The sequence below is a fragment of the Zonotrichia leucophrys genome, chromosome 6 (genome assembly GCF_028769735.1).
Source record: "Zonotrichia leucophrys gambelii isolate GWCS_2022_RI chromosome 6, RI_Zleu_2.0, whole genome shotgun sequence".
Classification (NCBI taxonomy): Eukaryota; Metazoa; Chordata; class Aves; order Passeriformes; family Passerellidae; genus Zonotrichia; species Zonotrichia leucophrys.
This window is the reverse complement of record NC_088176.1, coordinates 33076352-33090392: the sequence shown is the minus strand read 5'-3', so window position 1 is coordinate 33090392 and position 14041 is coordinate 33076352. Positions and strand designations below refer to the sequence as shown.

The 14041-nt window shown below is 45.9% G+C and overlaps 1 protein-coding gene across 7 annotated transcripts in view; it reads left to right on the top strand.

Annotated features, from left to right (window-relative positions):
* COL13A1 (collagen type XIII alpha 1 chain) overlaps positions 1-10195 on the top strand; it is a 52820-nt gene extending 42625 nt beyond the window's left edge. For all 7 annotated transcript variants that reach the window (XM_064716447.1, XM_064716445.1, XM_064716446.1 and 4 more), the window contains 6 exons: positions 1521-1574; positions 1853-1906; positions 2652-2687; positions 5359-5445; positions 9368-9406; positions 9856-10195. In XM_064716447.1, the coding sequence (XP_064572517.1) occupies positions 1521-1574; positions 1853-1906; positions 2652-2687; positions 5359-5445; positions 9368-9406; positions 9856-9858 (273 nt within the window). In that variant the 3' untranslated portion in view covers positions 9859-10195. The remainder of the gene's footprint in view (positions 1-1520; positions 1575-1852; positions 1907-2651; positions 2688-5358; positions 5446-9367; positions 9407-9855) is intronic.
* The last annotated feature ends 3846 nt before the right edge of the window (positions 10196-14041 follow it).

The following is a 14041-nucleotide window of genomic DNA, read 5'->3' as shown; positions in this document are numbered from 1 at the left end:
GGAGGGGGTTGGAATGAGATGATCTTCAAGGCCCCTTCCAATCTAAACCATTCTATGATTCTAAGTAATGCCAACCTGGTTCTGCAAACCACTCAGCTATTCTTGGGTAACAGCTGTTAAATAACAGCCAAATATTTTTAATCCCTCTTGGGAAATCACAGGTCACCCATGCACAATCCACTTGGCTATTTAAAAACAAAAAGCAATTTCTCCTCCTCAGTGTAGCTGGGAATAATTTCAGCTGCTCTGACTGCTGAGGAGAATCTGAGTGGCAGCTTATAGAGTCACTTGTTTGGGGAAACTGTACATACAATTTTATGGATGTGCAGGGGAGATTTCAGTGTATTCCTTAGCAGTAAATGATGCATAAATGAAGGCAGTTAAGATTTCCACAACTGCATGGATCTAAGGAGAGCCTGGTTGTTCTCTCTGCCACACTGACGTTGTGTGCTGCATGAGCCACTCCTCAACTTGTGTTCTGTGGATCTGGACTTCTCTGAAAAGCTCTCCTGATCCACATGAGCTGTCCTGCTCTCATCAGAGGGGTTCCTTTAGTGACTAAGCATTGCAGACTGACATTAAAATGTACAAGACCTTTTGCTTTAAGGCTTTTAGAAAAAGACTCTCCCATTTGGGAAGTTTTCTCCTTCGTTCTTCCTAGAAGTCAGGCAGTGTGCCTCAAAAGTATCCCTTTATTGAGGCTCCATGAGGGAATTGTAGATCCATACCTTTGTGGTTCAAGGAGTGTGAGTTGGAGGTGCTGGAATCCTGTTCTTAGCCAGAGGGGTATTACTGAACAGCCATGCTGCCAGCATTAAAGATGGCTTTGATTGATTTCCCAGAGGCCAGGAGAGTCTCAGGAGCACCAGCAAGGAGGTTTGGTGTGCTGGTGGGAGATGGGCTCTGTGTCAAAGGCTCAGGAAAAACACTGGGCTTTGCTGTCAGCATGGCTGGGAGCCTGGGGGAGTGACAGGAATGGCAAAGGAGGAGCAGAGGGACAGGAGGATGCCCCTCCCAGCTCTCACCTGTGCCTGTACACACCTGCATCCAGCTCTGCAGCGTGGGCTCTGCCAGCTGGCATGAACCACCAACCCAACACTTCCCATCCCCTCAGCTACTCAGGGAGGGGGTAGAGAAAATAGGGAAATAAGCAAAAAGAAAAGCAAAATGTTTATCATGTATGTAAATGGCCTTTATTCTGCTACAGCTTTCAGCCTTGTCTGGTATAGCCCAGAAAGAAAGAAAGAATTCTTGTTTGTGGAGCTGGCAGAAATGCCTGCTGAAATAATTGTCAGGAGAGAGCTTCAGAAGTACAAATGAGGCTCTGGAAGTGGTGCTGCTGTGATCTAACACAGCAGTTCCCATGTTCCTCAACTTGCCTTGCCAGCTGAAAGCTGTAGTGCTGCTAGGTGCCTTCCTCCACCAGCCTGTGCCTTTCCTAAGGGAGCAGCAGTGTCTCCCGGCTTTTAGGAGGCCTGAAATAAAAGCATCCTGATGTGATTTCCTTCCTACAACTGCAGGGTATTCCAGGACCAATTGGGGCTTCGGGACCAGCAGGACCAAAAGGAGAGAGGGTGAGTTTTGTTCAGAACTGTCAGATGCTCTAGAACTTCTCTGAAAATACAACAGCTCTGGGGGATAGAGGAGCTCCAGGCTTTTCCAGAGCTGGAATTGCCCTCTCCTTGCTCATACAAGAGCCTCAGCTGGGCCTCTTTGGTGCTTCAGTATCTCAACCTTGGGGGGTTTCAGGTGCTTTGGAGTGCATCCTTTGCTTTTTCTTCTATGGTGCTCTGCTGCCTGTTTGTACTAAATAGGAATGTGAACAGTTTCTACTCTTTTGTATCCATTTCAGGGCAGTAAAGGAGACCCTGGAGTTGCAGGACCAATGGGGCCAGCAGGGCTTCCTGTAAGTATGGAAATCCTTGGGATTTACCTCCTGAGCCTGTTTGCTTGGTGTGCTTGACAGCTGAAGATGTTCTGTGACAGTGTTTGCAGGCACAGCTGGGTTAGCTGTAACTCAGGTTACAGCATTGTGTTCACTATGGGAGTGACAGAAAAAGCTGAGGAGCTTCAGAGCAGACTCAGAGTGATGTGGAGGAGGCTGAAAGGAAATTGTAAATTCACCTTGGTCCTTGAACTACCTAAAGAAGCTGTGTGGGACTCCCAGGATGTGTCTCAGTCCAAAATGCTGCTTTTGAGCAGCTCCTTTACCTTTCACAGCCTGGGTGTCTGGCTCCTGTCTGAGAGAGCCCTGTGTTGTCACTGCAAAAGGGACAAAAGCTGCCTTCAGTGAGGTTAATTCCACTGTCTGGGGTTGCTTTTGACAAAATGGGCTTGGTGCTGTGGTCTCATGCAGTCATGGAGTGGCTTTGTTGTTTACCACAAAAAGAAGTTTGTTGCATGCTCATAACTAATTTGTTTCTTATCTGAGGAGTCCATAGGGTAGGCAGTGGTGGTGTTACCACCTGCATGGTCTGATGGAGGTGAAGAGGAGGTTGCCTGTCAGAAAAATTGTGTTTATTTTTGACATAGCCATTGGTAGAAATGGAAAAAAAAAAGCCAAAATCCTGAGCACACATTCATCTCTTTAGTGGGAACATGGTGAAATCTGCTTGTTTTGAAATGTCTCTTTCTGTGTTGCTGCATTTCAGGGTTTACAAGGTCTACCTGGTGACAAGGGAGTCCGGGTAAGTTCCCAGCACACTTTGTGTTTCACTGCTAACACCTGAACTCAGTGACAGCCCAGTGAACTCCTGTGGCAGCAGCATGGTTTGTGTGCCACACCTTCACCCCAGTCCCTTTGCACACCTGTGCTTCAGGTGTGAGACCTGGAGCTCATTCCATCACCTGGAATGTTGGCCTACACCTCGCTGAAGGCTCTAGAGGGATTTTCTGATGTGCTCCTTGTGGTCACACCTCTGTTCTGACTGAAGCACAGGATTTGGTTAGGCCAGCATGGTGTGCCTTAGGAAATCCTGCTTACCTAGTTCCTGATGGATAATAGGGATTCCTGGGACAATCAGCTGAGGTGCAGCCAGCAAATCTTATTGCAGTACTTCTAAATTGTCCCTAAAGCATGAAAAAGAAGGTTGTCTTCTAACAAACAATCCTGCAGAGAATTTGAAAGATGGAAATTTTGAAAAGATAAATTAAATTTGCCTGTCTTGAAGAATCAGGCCTGAAGTCTCCTCAGGCATTGTCCTGATGTGGTGGTGCAGAGCTGGGTCAAACCCAGTGACAGGAATGGCACCTTTCCCATTGTACCACCAGTATTATGGAAAGATAAACATTACTAAGGAGTGTCTGTTGAGAAGCTCCTTCTTTTTCATCCAGTTTTCTTGCCTGTTAAGTCCTTGAATCTGGATCTTTTTGATAAAAACATTTAAGAACTGTGGTTGGATATAATTTATATTTAGAAATATAAATTACTTTTGCATTTGAGTCTGTAATATTACAATTGTATAAATGTCAAGAGGTTCAGTACAGTACAAGTGTGTGTAGCCACACCTTTTATTCCTAAGACTCTGACACCATCTAAATTTATCTGGAGGTGTAATTTTTATAGTGCATGTGCCCATGTGATGATTTCATGATACGGATTTGCTTTTGATATGTAGTGAGTGTTCTCTGTCCTCTGTCTGCAATGGGTTTCTGACCTTCCTCTGCACAGAAAGGACAGTTCTGGACAGCACCAAGCCAACTGGCATCTTAAACTAGGGGAGAAAGGTTCAAGTGTCATGGAAGCACCAAAGTTCTCCCCTTTTTTAATCATTGCGTTTCTGGCTTTGCTTCTTAACTTTCACTTCACTTTTGTTTTGCGTGTGTGGCTTCTTCTAAAAAACTGTCATTTTTAATTCCTAGACTTTTTCAGTTGGTTTTGGAACTGAGTGCCTTAGTTAAAAGAAGGCTCTTTCATTAATGGGATTTCTCTGAGCTCTGGCATAACAGCAAGTGAGAACTGGGAGAAATTGCAGCTCCTTGTAGAGGATGAGCTGGGAAGCACGAGTGGGGAGTCCTGCTGGCATGGCTGCACTCTGCTTTACTGCAGTTTGCAATGGCAGAGTGAGATTCAGGAGTGTGAATGGGCAAGTGCAATATCTTAGGGGACCCTAGAGAGTACCCCTTTTGCCACTGAGCCTTTGTACAGGGATGTTCCCTACTCTGAAGTCCCAGTTTGCCAAAAGCCTCTCTTTTCCTCCATGCTTTTTAAATCCCAGAAATGCTCCTGCTGCTCTCTCTTGGGGCAGGAGATAGCATGGCTGTGCCTGGGCTGTGGCACTAATGGCAGTGGGGACAGCCAGCATTTTGTGAAAGCCAGCTGAAAAAGTGGGAGCCCTGAACTTGTCCTGCTGTTATTTTAATGCTGGGGGGTTTGTGTGTGTTTGTGCATCTTCCTTGCTCCTACAGGTCCACCTTTGTCCCCTTTATCCCTTCCTCCTCTTCCACCTTTCTTCCTGGTTCCTTCCTCCAGAGCAACCCATGCTGCATTTTTCCTGGATTATCCTCTCCATTCCAGTGCTTGGTTCTGGGTGACTTCTCCTCATTGCCTCTCCTCTCCCGTCCATTTCTCTTGCCAGCTTTGGGTTTAACACTTGATTTTTTAAAGAAGCAGCAGCCTGTGCTGTCTGATTTTATCCCTTAATTCCTTTAACACGAGGACCCTAAGCTCAGTTCCCTGTGCAACAGCCCCTTCCCCTGTTGGATGCTCAGCAGCTTTGAGAATTTCCTGTTACACAGAAGGATTGGTGTGGATGTAACTGGCAAATGCCACCCTATGCCCTGCCTTGTGCTGCCAGTTAAGGATCAGGGACCTGTGGCTGTGCTGCCTAGGACTGCTCCCTGGTCTAAGAGGTTTTTTGGGAGAGCGCTACTCAGAGCATCCCAAAGGACAGCCAGACTGTGCAGACTCAGAGCTGAGCACTTCCTTCATTCCCTGGCTGACAGTTCCCTGAGTGAGGCTTTCTGTCAGAATGGGAATTCAGAGGGGTACAAAAGCCTCCCAGTGCTATCCCAGAGCAAGAGGGACCTTCCCAGGCAGCTGGAGATGGAGATAATGTGGCACAATACTGGCCAGAGGGGTGGTTTCCATCCTGTTTTCCCATCCAAGGTGCCCTCTGTGATGTGTGGGAAGCCCTGGGATCCCTTTGGTGCTGAGCCCTGGCCATGTGGGACTGCAGCCACAGCCACAGTGTTTATGCAGCTCCAAACATTGATCTTCACATCTCAGAGGGAGATTGATTTAAAAAATGTTTCCTAAATGTTTATCCTTTTTTAAACTCTCGCTGACATTTGTTTGAAATGGATGATCCTAAAGCTTTTGTGTATTCTTTTTTTCTCGGACTAAACTATTATTTACAGGGGGAGAGGGGCAAGAAAGGCTCTAGAGGGTCTAAAGGGGATAAGGGAGACCAAGGAGCACCTGGATTAGATGCACCCTGTCCGTTGGTATGTCCTGTTTCATCAAATGTATTGTTTTAAGATGTGTTGATGGGGAAGACAGAAGGAAATCATAACACAAATAATGGTCATGCAAAAGTACAACATTTGGATAAGCCCAGCTGGGTTCCCACCACAGCCTGTGGGACCAAGTGATCCTCTGAGACATCAGGCTGCTGAGTGACCGTGGTTATGTTCCTTCCTCTTCCAGACAAGGTTTGGGTACATGGGTGTGCCATGTGCTGGGAGCTCAGGGCTCTCTCCACTGTGGATACAGCCCTGTCTCCCTTGCTGCTGGTTCCAGCTCTTCTCTGGAGATGCTCCATGGGATCAAAGCTGCCTGACAGCAAAACTGCAATGCTGGTTCCTTGCCTTGGAATAGCAGCCAGCTGATGTTGTGGCCTGAGAGCACACAGGGCACTTGAGCTGCACTACCCAGAGCAAAAACAAGTCTCAGTTACCCTCAATGGGATGTTTCTGTCAAAACAGATTGGCTGTAAGTCTAGACAAGTAAATAAATACAGGAATATGTGTACATTTTAATCTAAATTCATATGCTGCAGCAAACACTGCCAGAAATCTGCTAGCAGTGCCACAGATTCCAGGAGTACTTGGGCATCATTCTTTTAGAAATCCAGCTGCTGGGTTTCTCAGTGAGGATGGGAGGAATGGCTGACTTTGGAACGGAGGAAACACCATTCCCACCCTCTCGGAGAAGCATCTCGTGGCTCACAGATGACAGAAACTGCTGCTGCTGCACAGCCCAGCGTGCAGACAGGGCTCAGTGTGGGTGTGCAGCTGAGTGCCCCGGCTGTGCCAGGCCCAGCAGGCACTCAGCCTCTCCTCCTGGGGCGTGGAGCTGCCTGGCACTGACTGAAATAACGATAGTGGTTGATTTCGTGAACAGGGTCTGCGAGGTTTTAAAGGCGAGAAGGGTGAGCCGGGGTTACCTGGGCTGGACGGCCTGGATGCCCCATGCCCATTGGTATGGTGTACCTTCCCTTTCCTGCATGCTCGTTTGCTTTTGGCCTCTTGCTGCTATTTCTGATCCTCCCAAACAGCTGCATGCCCTGGAAACACTGGCAGTTCCTTCCTTACCTGCCTCCAGACTCCCTTCCTCTCATTGCTGCTGTCAGAACCAAGCCCTTCCCTTCATTGCTGTCAGCAGCACTTTGTGGCATGAGGAAAATAGAGTTGGAATGTGGTTTTATTTACAACAGCTTCACTTCTTCCTTTGCCTTCCTTTGACAATTTCCAGTAAACCAGTGTATGCAGGCCCAGCTCTGTGCTGGCTTGGCTTCCTCATAAGGAGCTGCAGTGCTTGTGTCCTTCATTAACTCTGTTTTTAATTGCTTGTGTGTGTTGAGCACAGCCTGACATGGTTCTGGATGACCTCAGTCACCCCATACATGAAGGTGACTGAAAAGAATAGTTATCCCATTAGTAAGCCCATGTGACACACATTAATAGGGACACTTAACTTCCCTGCTGGACCATTCCTATTTATGACTCTCCCCAAAAGTCTAAATTGTACCCACAGCATCCAAAAAACTTGAATTTAGAATTGCCTGTTTCCCAATATCCATCTTATTCAAGTAATAAAATGATTATTGTATTAGTGCCTGATCTAGCCCAACTGTTGTAGGACAAAAGTATTCAGAAACACTTAACCCCAAGTGATTTCTTAGTATCCCAATAAATTTATTCATTTTCTCTGAGTTTTCTGGAGATGCAGCATTCAGGTGACGTTTTTGCTTTCTGAGAGAGTTTCAGCATCTCCATAATACAAAGAAACTTCTACTCCCCTGCCCATCCAGCCCTGTTTGGCATGACAAGGTTTGCTAGAGGATGGTCTTTCCAAGCCTTATGCTCACTTAAGGAGGTTTGAAGCCATCTGCAAGGGATGGGACTTGTTAGTTCAACTAGCTGGGAAAATGCATCCCAAAGCAAAAAGCCACATTTAGTTTAAAAGATTTTCCTAGTTTCTTGAGGGGAAAAAAAAAAAAAAAAGCACCATGAAATTGCCATTAAAAGCCTTTGTTATTTGAGCTTTGTGAAGAGCTAATATAATTTTCCTTCCAGTGTTCCCTCCTTTGAGTGCTGCCATTGCCTCTCTGGGACAGTGACCACTCACAGTCTCAGTTGCTGCCCTGTAAATTCTGGGTAGTAGAAGCTTGTGCCAGTGCCCCAGGTGAAACCATCCCTGCCCAGAACGGTGCTCCAAGGAGGAAGACCACAGAGCCATGTGCTTTGTGTCCCAGTGATCACAGCCAGGCTTCTGTGGAGTAACTTCTGGCTAAGGCACCTAATTTCACAGGTGCAAGAACTCTACCAGTGCCCTAGCAGGTGACATTTCTGGTTTTGTCACTGCTCCCCATGAGGATTCACCCCACATGGCCATATTAGAGCTCACACTTCCTTTCATACCTATTTTCATTAAGGGAAACTTGCCAGAAAATCTGATGAAGTGTGGATGCTGTTATTTTTTATACACGGTGTGCTGGCATGCAAGCTTGGGAACGTGAATAAGCATGTTTTTTGATCCAACTAGGTTAAAAGCTTGGCATCCAGCTGACACATCCATGTGTGTAGCTCATGGAGGCTGTGAACTAATTCTTGGCACGTGTGAGATGTGTGCAAGGAGATCCTTGGTACTAACAAGCACCTCATGTTTCCGTTCTCGGCACATTGGCCCGCAACAAACACTTCCTTGTGACCCTGGTGTTCCTTTGATCCCTGAGCTGTGGCTCCCTGGCCTCCCATTCCTTCATACACCTAACTGCCATCTCCTCCTGCCATGCACTGTACCAGCCATTCCTGTCACCACCAGTGTACCAATGGGAGCACCACCATTTACCCAGTAAATAACTTGGAATTCTGTATTTCCACATAGTTGGGGCAAAGGGAGGAAACAGCACAAGGAGACCAAAGTCCAAAAAATGCATTTGAAAAGCAATATTGTTATAACATCATGGCAGTGTTCAGTACATCAGCCCCCTGGAAGTGCATCTCCAGCAAATAGTTCATTTCTCAATATATTACTGTGCATTTGCTTTTCTGTTTGTATTTTTTTGGGTTTCCTGGGGAAAAGTGATAGACCATGAATCTGCCATGTGCATACAGCACGAGAATTTGACTTCTTGTGTTAGACACGTATTTCCTTTCACCTGACTCTGTCTGCTGCTCCAGAGCACCTTAGCACTGGTGTCATGATGGCAGTAATCTACAAAAGCATTTCCCAACCATGGAGCCCGAGACATCAAAGGTGCAGAAGTGCCAGGGGATTTCCACAGAAATCCCACTGATGTTTTTGAAGCCCAAGTCCCTTTTCAGGAAATCAGCTGGGACATCCTGAACCAGCAGAGGGGCTGCCCTGATTTCCCTGGAGCAGGATCTGCCCAGAGGGCAAGAGGGGATAACTGGGCAGTGTCTCACATGACAAAGCAAACCCTTTAACGGGGCAGGAAGGAAATGGAGATTTTTTTCTAGACCCTCCTCAGTGTCTGAGGTTATTGCTGACTCTGGGACTGGCTTTTAAGCTCAGTGTTGCAGAGCCAAGCCTGAGGACACAGAGCAGCCACCTCTCACTTTGCTGTTTCTCTGGCTGAGTTGGACCTCCTGTGTTCATTCTCTTCTTCCTTCAAGGAAGCCTGGCTGGACTCCTTTCTTAGGGGAGGGTGGTTCTCGGGTACCCAAGTCCCTTGCACAGCCTGCAGGCATTTCCCCTCTTCACCCCAGCCCCTGCTTCAGGCTGCACTGCTTGTGCCAGCCAGCAGTCTGGGTCATCTGAAGGATGAGGAATATCTCTGACTATTCCTCCAGCCCAGGTTCAAACTGTTTGTTGCAGTAACAGTTAACACGTGACTTCCTTTCTCCATCTCTGTGCTACCTTCTGTGTCCTAAACTGCTATTTCATCCATCTTTTCCACAGGGAGAAGATGGCCTTCCAGTTCAAGGCTGCTGGAATAAGGTAATTTGGAAATGTTGCTGTGCTGAGTTGGCAGTGCCACAGCTCCTGCTTACGTTTTCCATGAATCTGCCTAAGGGCAGAGGAGGTGTGGATGCATGGATGGGATTTCCAGGACTGTATCCCAAAAAAGAGGCAACCAAAACTCCTCCTTATTTAAATATCACAGCTCACCTCTGTAGGCTACAAGGAGAGAACTCTACCTGTGGCCTTTGAGCTGCCTGCCCCAGAGTGCTCTAATCCTTGCACAAAGATGAGATTTCCTGCTGGGTTCTCTCAGACCCCCCCTGCACTCCCCAGGGTCTGGCCCACATTCAGGAAAGGTGGAAAAGGATCCCTGATGAGATCCATCAGAGCTGCTTTTCCTCCTGGACAGCCCAGAGCCAGCTTCCCTAACAGCGTCCTTGCCCCTGTGAGCTGTCACTAACACTTGTTTATGTTTTCTTTTGCAGTGATGATTCTAACCCTGGACTGACCTGTGTGTGTTACTGTACATAGAATATTTATTTTTATACGGTGTTCTTCTCTGAAATGCCAAAAGTTATGCATTTTTACAAATTATCAAAAAGTGGCATATTTTTTTGTACAGAAAATACTAGATCTCCCTTTTTCCCCATTTGTCAGTTCTCTGTATGATTCTATGTCTGCATTACGCTTGTTTTGTCATGGAGTACAGCTGTAATATTTACATGATATTTGTGCACACATGATGAATATAGGAACTTTAATAAATTATTGCATTTAAAGTGCCCAAAGGAACTGCCCTGTATAGATTTAAAGGTCATTTTCATTTTTCAAGCTGGATAATTCAAGAATATTTCAAAATATTATGTATTTTTTATTAAAGTGAAATATTAACACTTCTGTTGTGATGAGTTAAAGTGTTGCTGAAAAACCTCCTAGTGGTCCCTGTGCACTGGGAATGTAGAGACACCATGATTTACAATTATCCTCCCATGACCTGGAATAACCCTGATGACAAGGAGCCCTGGTTGGCAAGAAATTCTCATCCCTTTCTAAATTGTAGACTTTCAAACAGCTTAATTAAAGCCTTATTTCAAATTAAGCATAACGCAGCATACCTTGATATCCTAACAAATGTTTGTAAAATCAATCCATGTGGCTTTTTAAAATGTTAACCAAAGGTCGCATGCAAATTTGCAGAGTGTGTAATTTTCATTTGCATATGCACATCTTAATTATCCTTCCTGACCTACCTTTGCTGAGGTCTCAAGTCTAAACTATGCAGAGAGCAAAATACTACCAGGCTAAAAGTGAGCATAACAGTGTGCTTTGCTTAGGGTGTGAGGGGAAAGGTGGGAGCCTAAATCTGTTCCCTAAAACACATCCACTTGCCTTGGCCCTTCAGAGAGGGGAAAAAGGCAGTGCAGGAGTCTCAGGGGAAGCTGCCAGTGTTTAATGATCCCAGAGGAGAAGCACAAGTGGTGATTTATTAGCAAGACTGATCCACTCAAGTCCTGCTCCCTATATTCACCTGTTCATCTCTTCACAAACTGTTATCAGGTAATTTTCCAGAGGATTCCAAGCAGCCTTTTAGCACCATCACAATAAAATGACAGAGTAAGGGATGTAGTTCCCTTGTACCCAGGGAAAGGGCTGCTGGGGCCTGCCCAAGGATCCCAGCCCTGCCTCTGACTGTTGCAATCCATCTGTCACTCGGCCTTTCAGAAATTTACTGAATTTCATCTGAAAACAGGGAGTTTTCCACTGCCCTGTGTCCTTTCCTCCTTTCCCTCCCTGCCTTGCAGGCTGTTCCGACTCCAGTGCCCTCACAGTTAGGAAACTCCTTGCAACTTTCGACCTAAACTAATTCATGGTATTTACAAACATTTGTTCTCAAGCCAACATTGTCCTTGGGATGAAATGTTTCCATGCATGATGTTTTCATGAGATGCTTGGTGTGCTGGAGCTGAAACGGCACAGAAAGAAAATAGACCAGAGAGCACTGAGGGATTCTCCCTAATTTTCTCAGTAATAGATGTTGTCAATATAAGCCCCAGCTCCCTGTTTAAAGGCTTTGCAGCTGTGAAGCTAATTGGAACAGCTAATGGGCCAATTGTGTTTTAATTGCACACCTGTTAAAGCAGTTACTAAAGTCCCAACCAGGTGTAGCTCTTGTGCTTTGGGTTTGGAAGGTTGGAGCAGCAGCAGTGAGTTCCTGCTCTGATCTTCATCTTGAAGGTAGGATGTCTGAATGCTTCAGTTCCTTCTACAAATCCTGGCTATTCTTAGTCCTTAAAAATACAGAGATCCCTAGGAGAAGCTGCCAGTGCTTCCTGTTCCCTTTGCTCTGTGTAGCTGGTTTTTGTGATTGCACTGCATGGGATTGCTGTTGGTTGTTTTTATCTGATCCAAGAGCAAAGCAAGTACACATCTCCCACCTTGTCCTGACACAGCTCCTGAAAGGTTAAGGACTCTCAGGGTGATGCTGCACCTGTTTTATTTCTTGGGCTGTGTTTTGACTGCTCTATTTGTGAGAAAGAGGGAGGTGTAAGGGAGCTTGAATTGAAATTGCCAGAACTCTTGATAGTACCTGACTTAGGTCAGCAAAGACTTACCTACCACGGGGAAAATGTGTAAGGTACCCACTCATTTAAAGGTTGGGGAAATGGTGACAAATGTTCCCTGTGGCTGTGGCAGATTATAGCCTGGGTTCTTAACTGAAGTACCAGATAACCATTTTGGATTGCTGTTCCACAGCCCCAGTACTGACACAATCTCAGCAGCCCCTGGGGATAGACAAGAGAGCTCAAATCAGTGATGCTGCACTGACCTGCAGCTCTTACCAGACATAAGCTCCTTACATGCCAAAAGAAACCCAAGCAGGGCAGCTGGGTTTGCACCGCCCTGAGTGTGGCAATTTGTTTCAGGCTCTGTCCCTACTAAAACCTGTAAGCAGGCTGCTGTTGCTGTGGGTTCCTGTCCATTGTGTCTGTCTGTTTTCATGTGAAACCTTTTGTCTGCCACTTCAAGGGTCAAACTCCTTGGCTGATAGCCAGAAAGTGAGTCTGAGGGTGCAGAAGCTTGGGAAATGGCAGCAGAGGGAAAGGAGAAGGAGGACCTTCCTGAAGATTTGCTGGAGATGTTTTCAAGTTGCCTCCCTGGAGCTTGGGAAGAGTTCCTCAGCAGGGCACCAGGAATGTGTGCCCAGATGCTGGGTCTGCAGGAGATCGGCGTGCCAGCACTTTCTGCTTTGCTTTCTGGTTTCTCCCAGAGGCCAGTGGCAGGGGTTGAGCATGGCACCATTTATTTTCTTTTTCTTTGGTCATTTTCACTTCACTCCACTATTGTGGTCAGACTCTTCGGATGAAGAATTAGGCTCATTTTCCAGCAGCAGCTGCATAAATGAGTGCAAGACATAGACAATATTTCTGGGAGGGGATCCTTTGATCCAAGAAAGAAATCCTTCTTGAAGATTGATCTTTAGAAAAGCAGAGAAACCCCAGAACTGTGCTCAGTTGAGAGTGCTGCTCAGAGAGGATGTGATAACACTTTTTGCTACCATTTCTGGTTACCAGGTGACACACTTCCACCTGTGTCATTGATGATTCCATCTTTAACCTTTTCATCACAAACTTTCTTCTCCCATTTAATTATAAGGAAATGACATTGGTTTGTTTGGGTTTTCTAAAACCATACTGGATTCTGAAGGCATGAAATGTGTTGTCAAGAAGAGAAAAATATGGAGTGTGGAAAAAGTCTGGTTTTACTGACTAATTCCTTTGCTTCCTGTACTTGTGCTTTGGTCTCCACTGCACCCTCTGGATGTACTTTGTCTGGAGCCCACCAGAAATGTTTTCTGCTGGCCCATAAAGGCCCTTTTGTGGGTACATCTCCACAGATGTACGTCCAGATGGAAAAGAAGGATTACAAAGGTTCAATTCCACTGTTACATGTTTTAATATGTTCACTAAAGGGCAATAACGATTTGGCAAAGTGCTGAGGGGTTCAGAGGACGTTTCCCAGCCTGAAGGGCAGAATATACAAACCTGGATACTTTCTGCCAGCTGCCATGCAAACCTGGCATCCTTTACTCAGCCCCCACTGCTGAAGGTTAGCACGTAAGCTCAAGTATCTTTCCACCACAGCTCTTGCAATTTATTTTAAAAAAACCCCAAATTTAAAATAAGTTCCTATCTTTTGAACGTGACAAACACCTCTACTTTGCTTGGGTGCATTGGGAATCCCGTTTGCCCAAGAACTAAACCACGTATTTAACTTGGAGGGAGTGATTCCCTGCTGGCCTAAAGGATGCCATTTACATATTGAAATACTTGGGTGAGCCAGGGCCATTGTCATTAGAGCTAATGAGTGATATTATCTCAATCATTAGACAGATCCAAGTGCTAAGCAATTCACATTACAGCTGGGGAGAAAGTGCTGAGTTCAAGCTCAAAGGGATGCCATTAACCCAGAGCAATCCCAGATTCAAGCACTCTTTGTCAGCACGAGTGGAATCACTCTGATCTTCTGATAAGGACCCCTGTACCTGACACCCATCTCCTCTCTCCAATGCACAGAAAGTCTACTGTTAAAATAAGTCCAGGTTTGCAAGACTGGGGGAAAAGTCCTACTTTCATGTTCATCTGAAGAATTGCAGATTTTTTTTAAATGAGG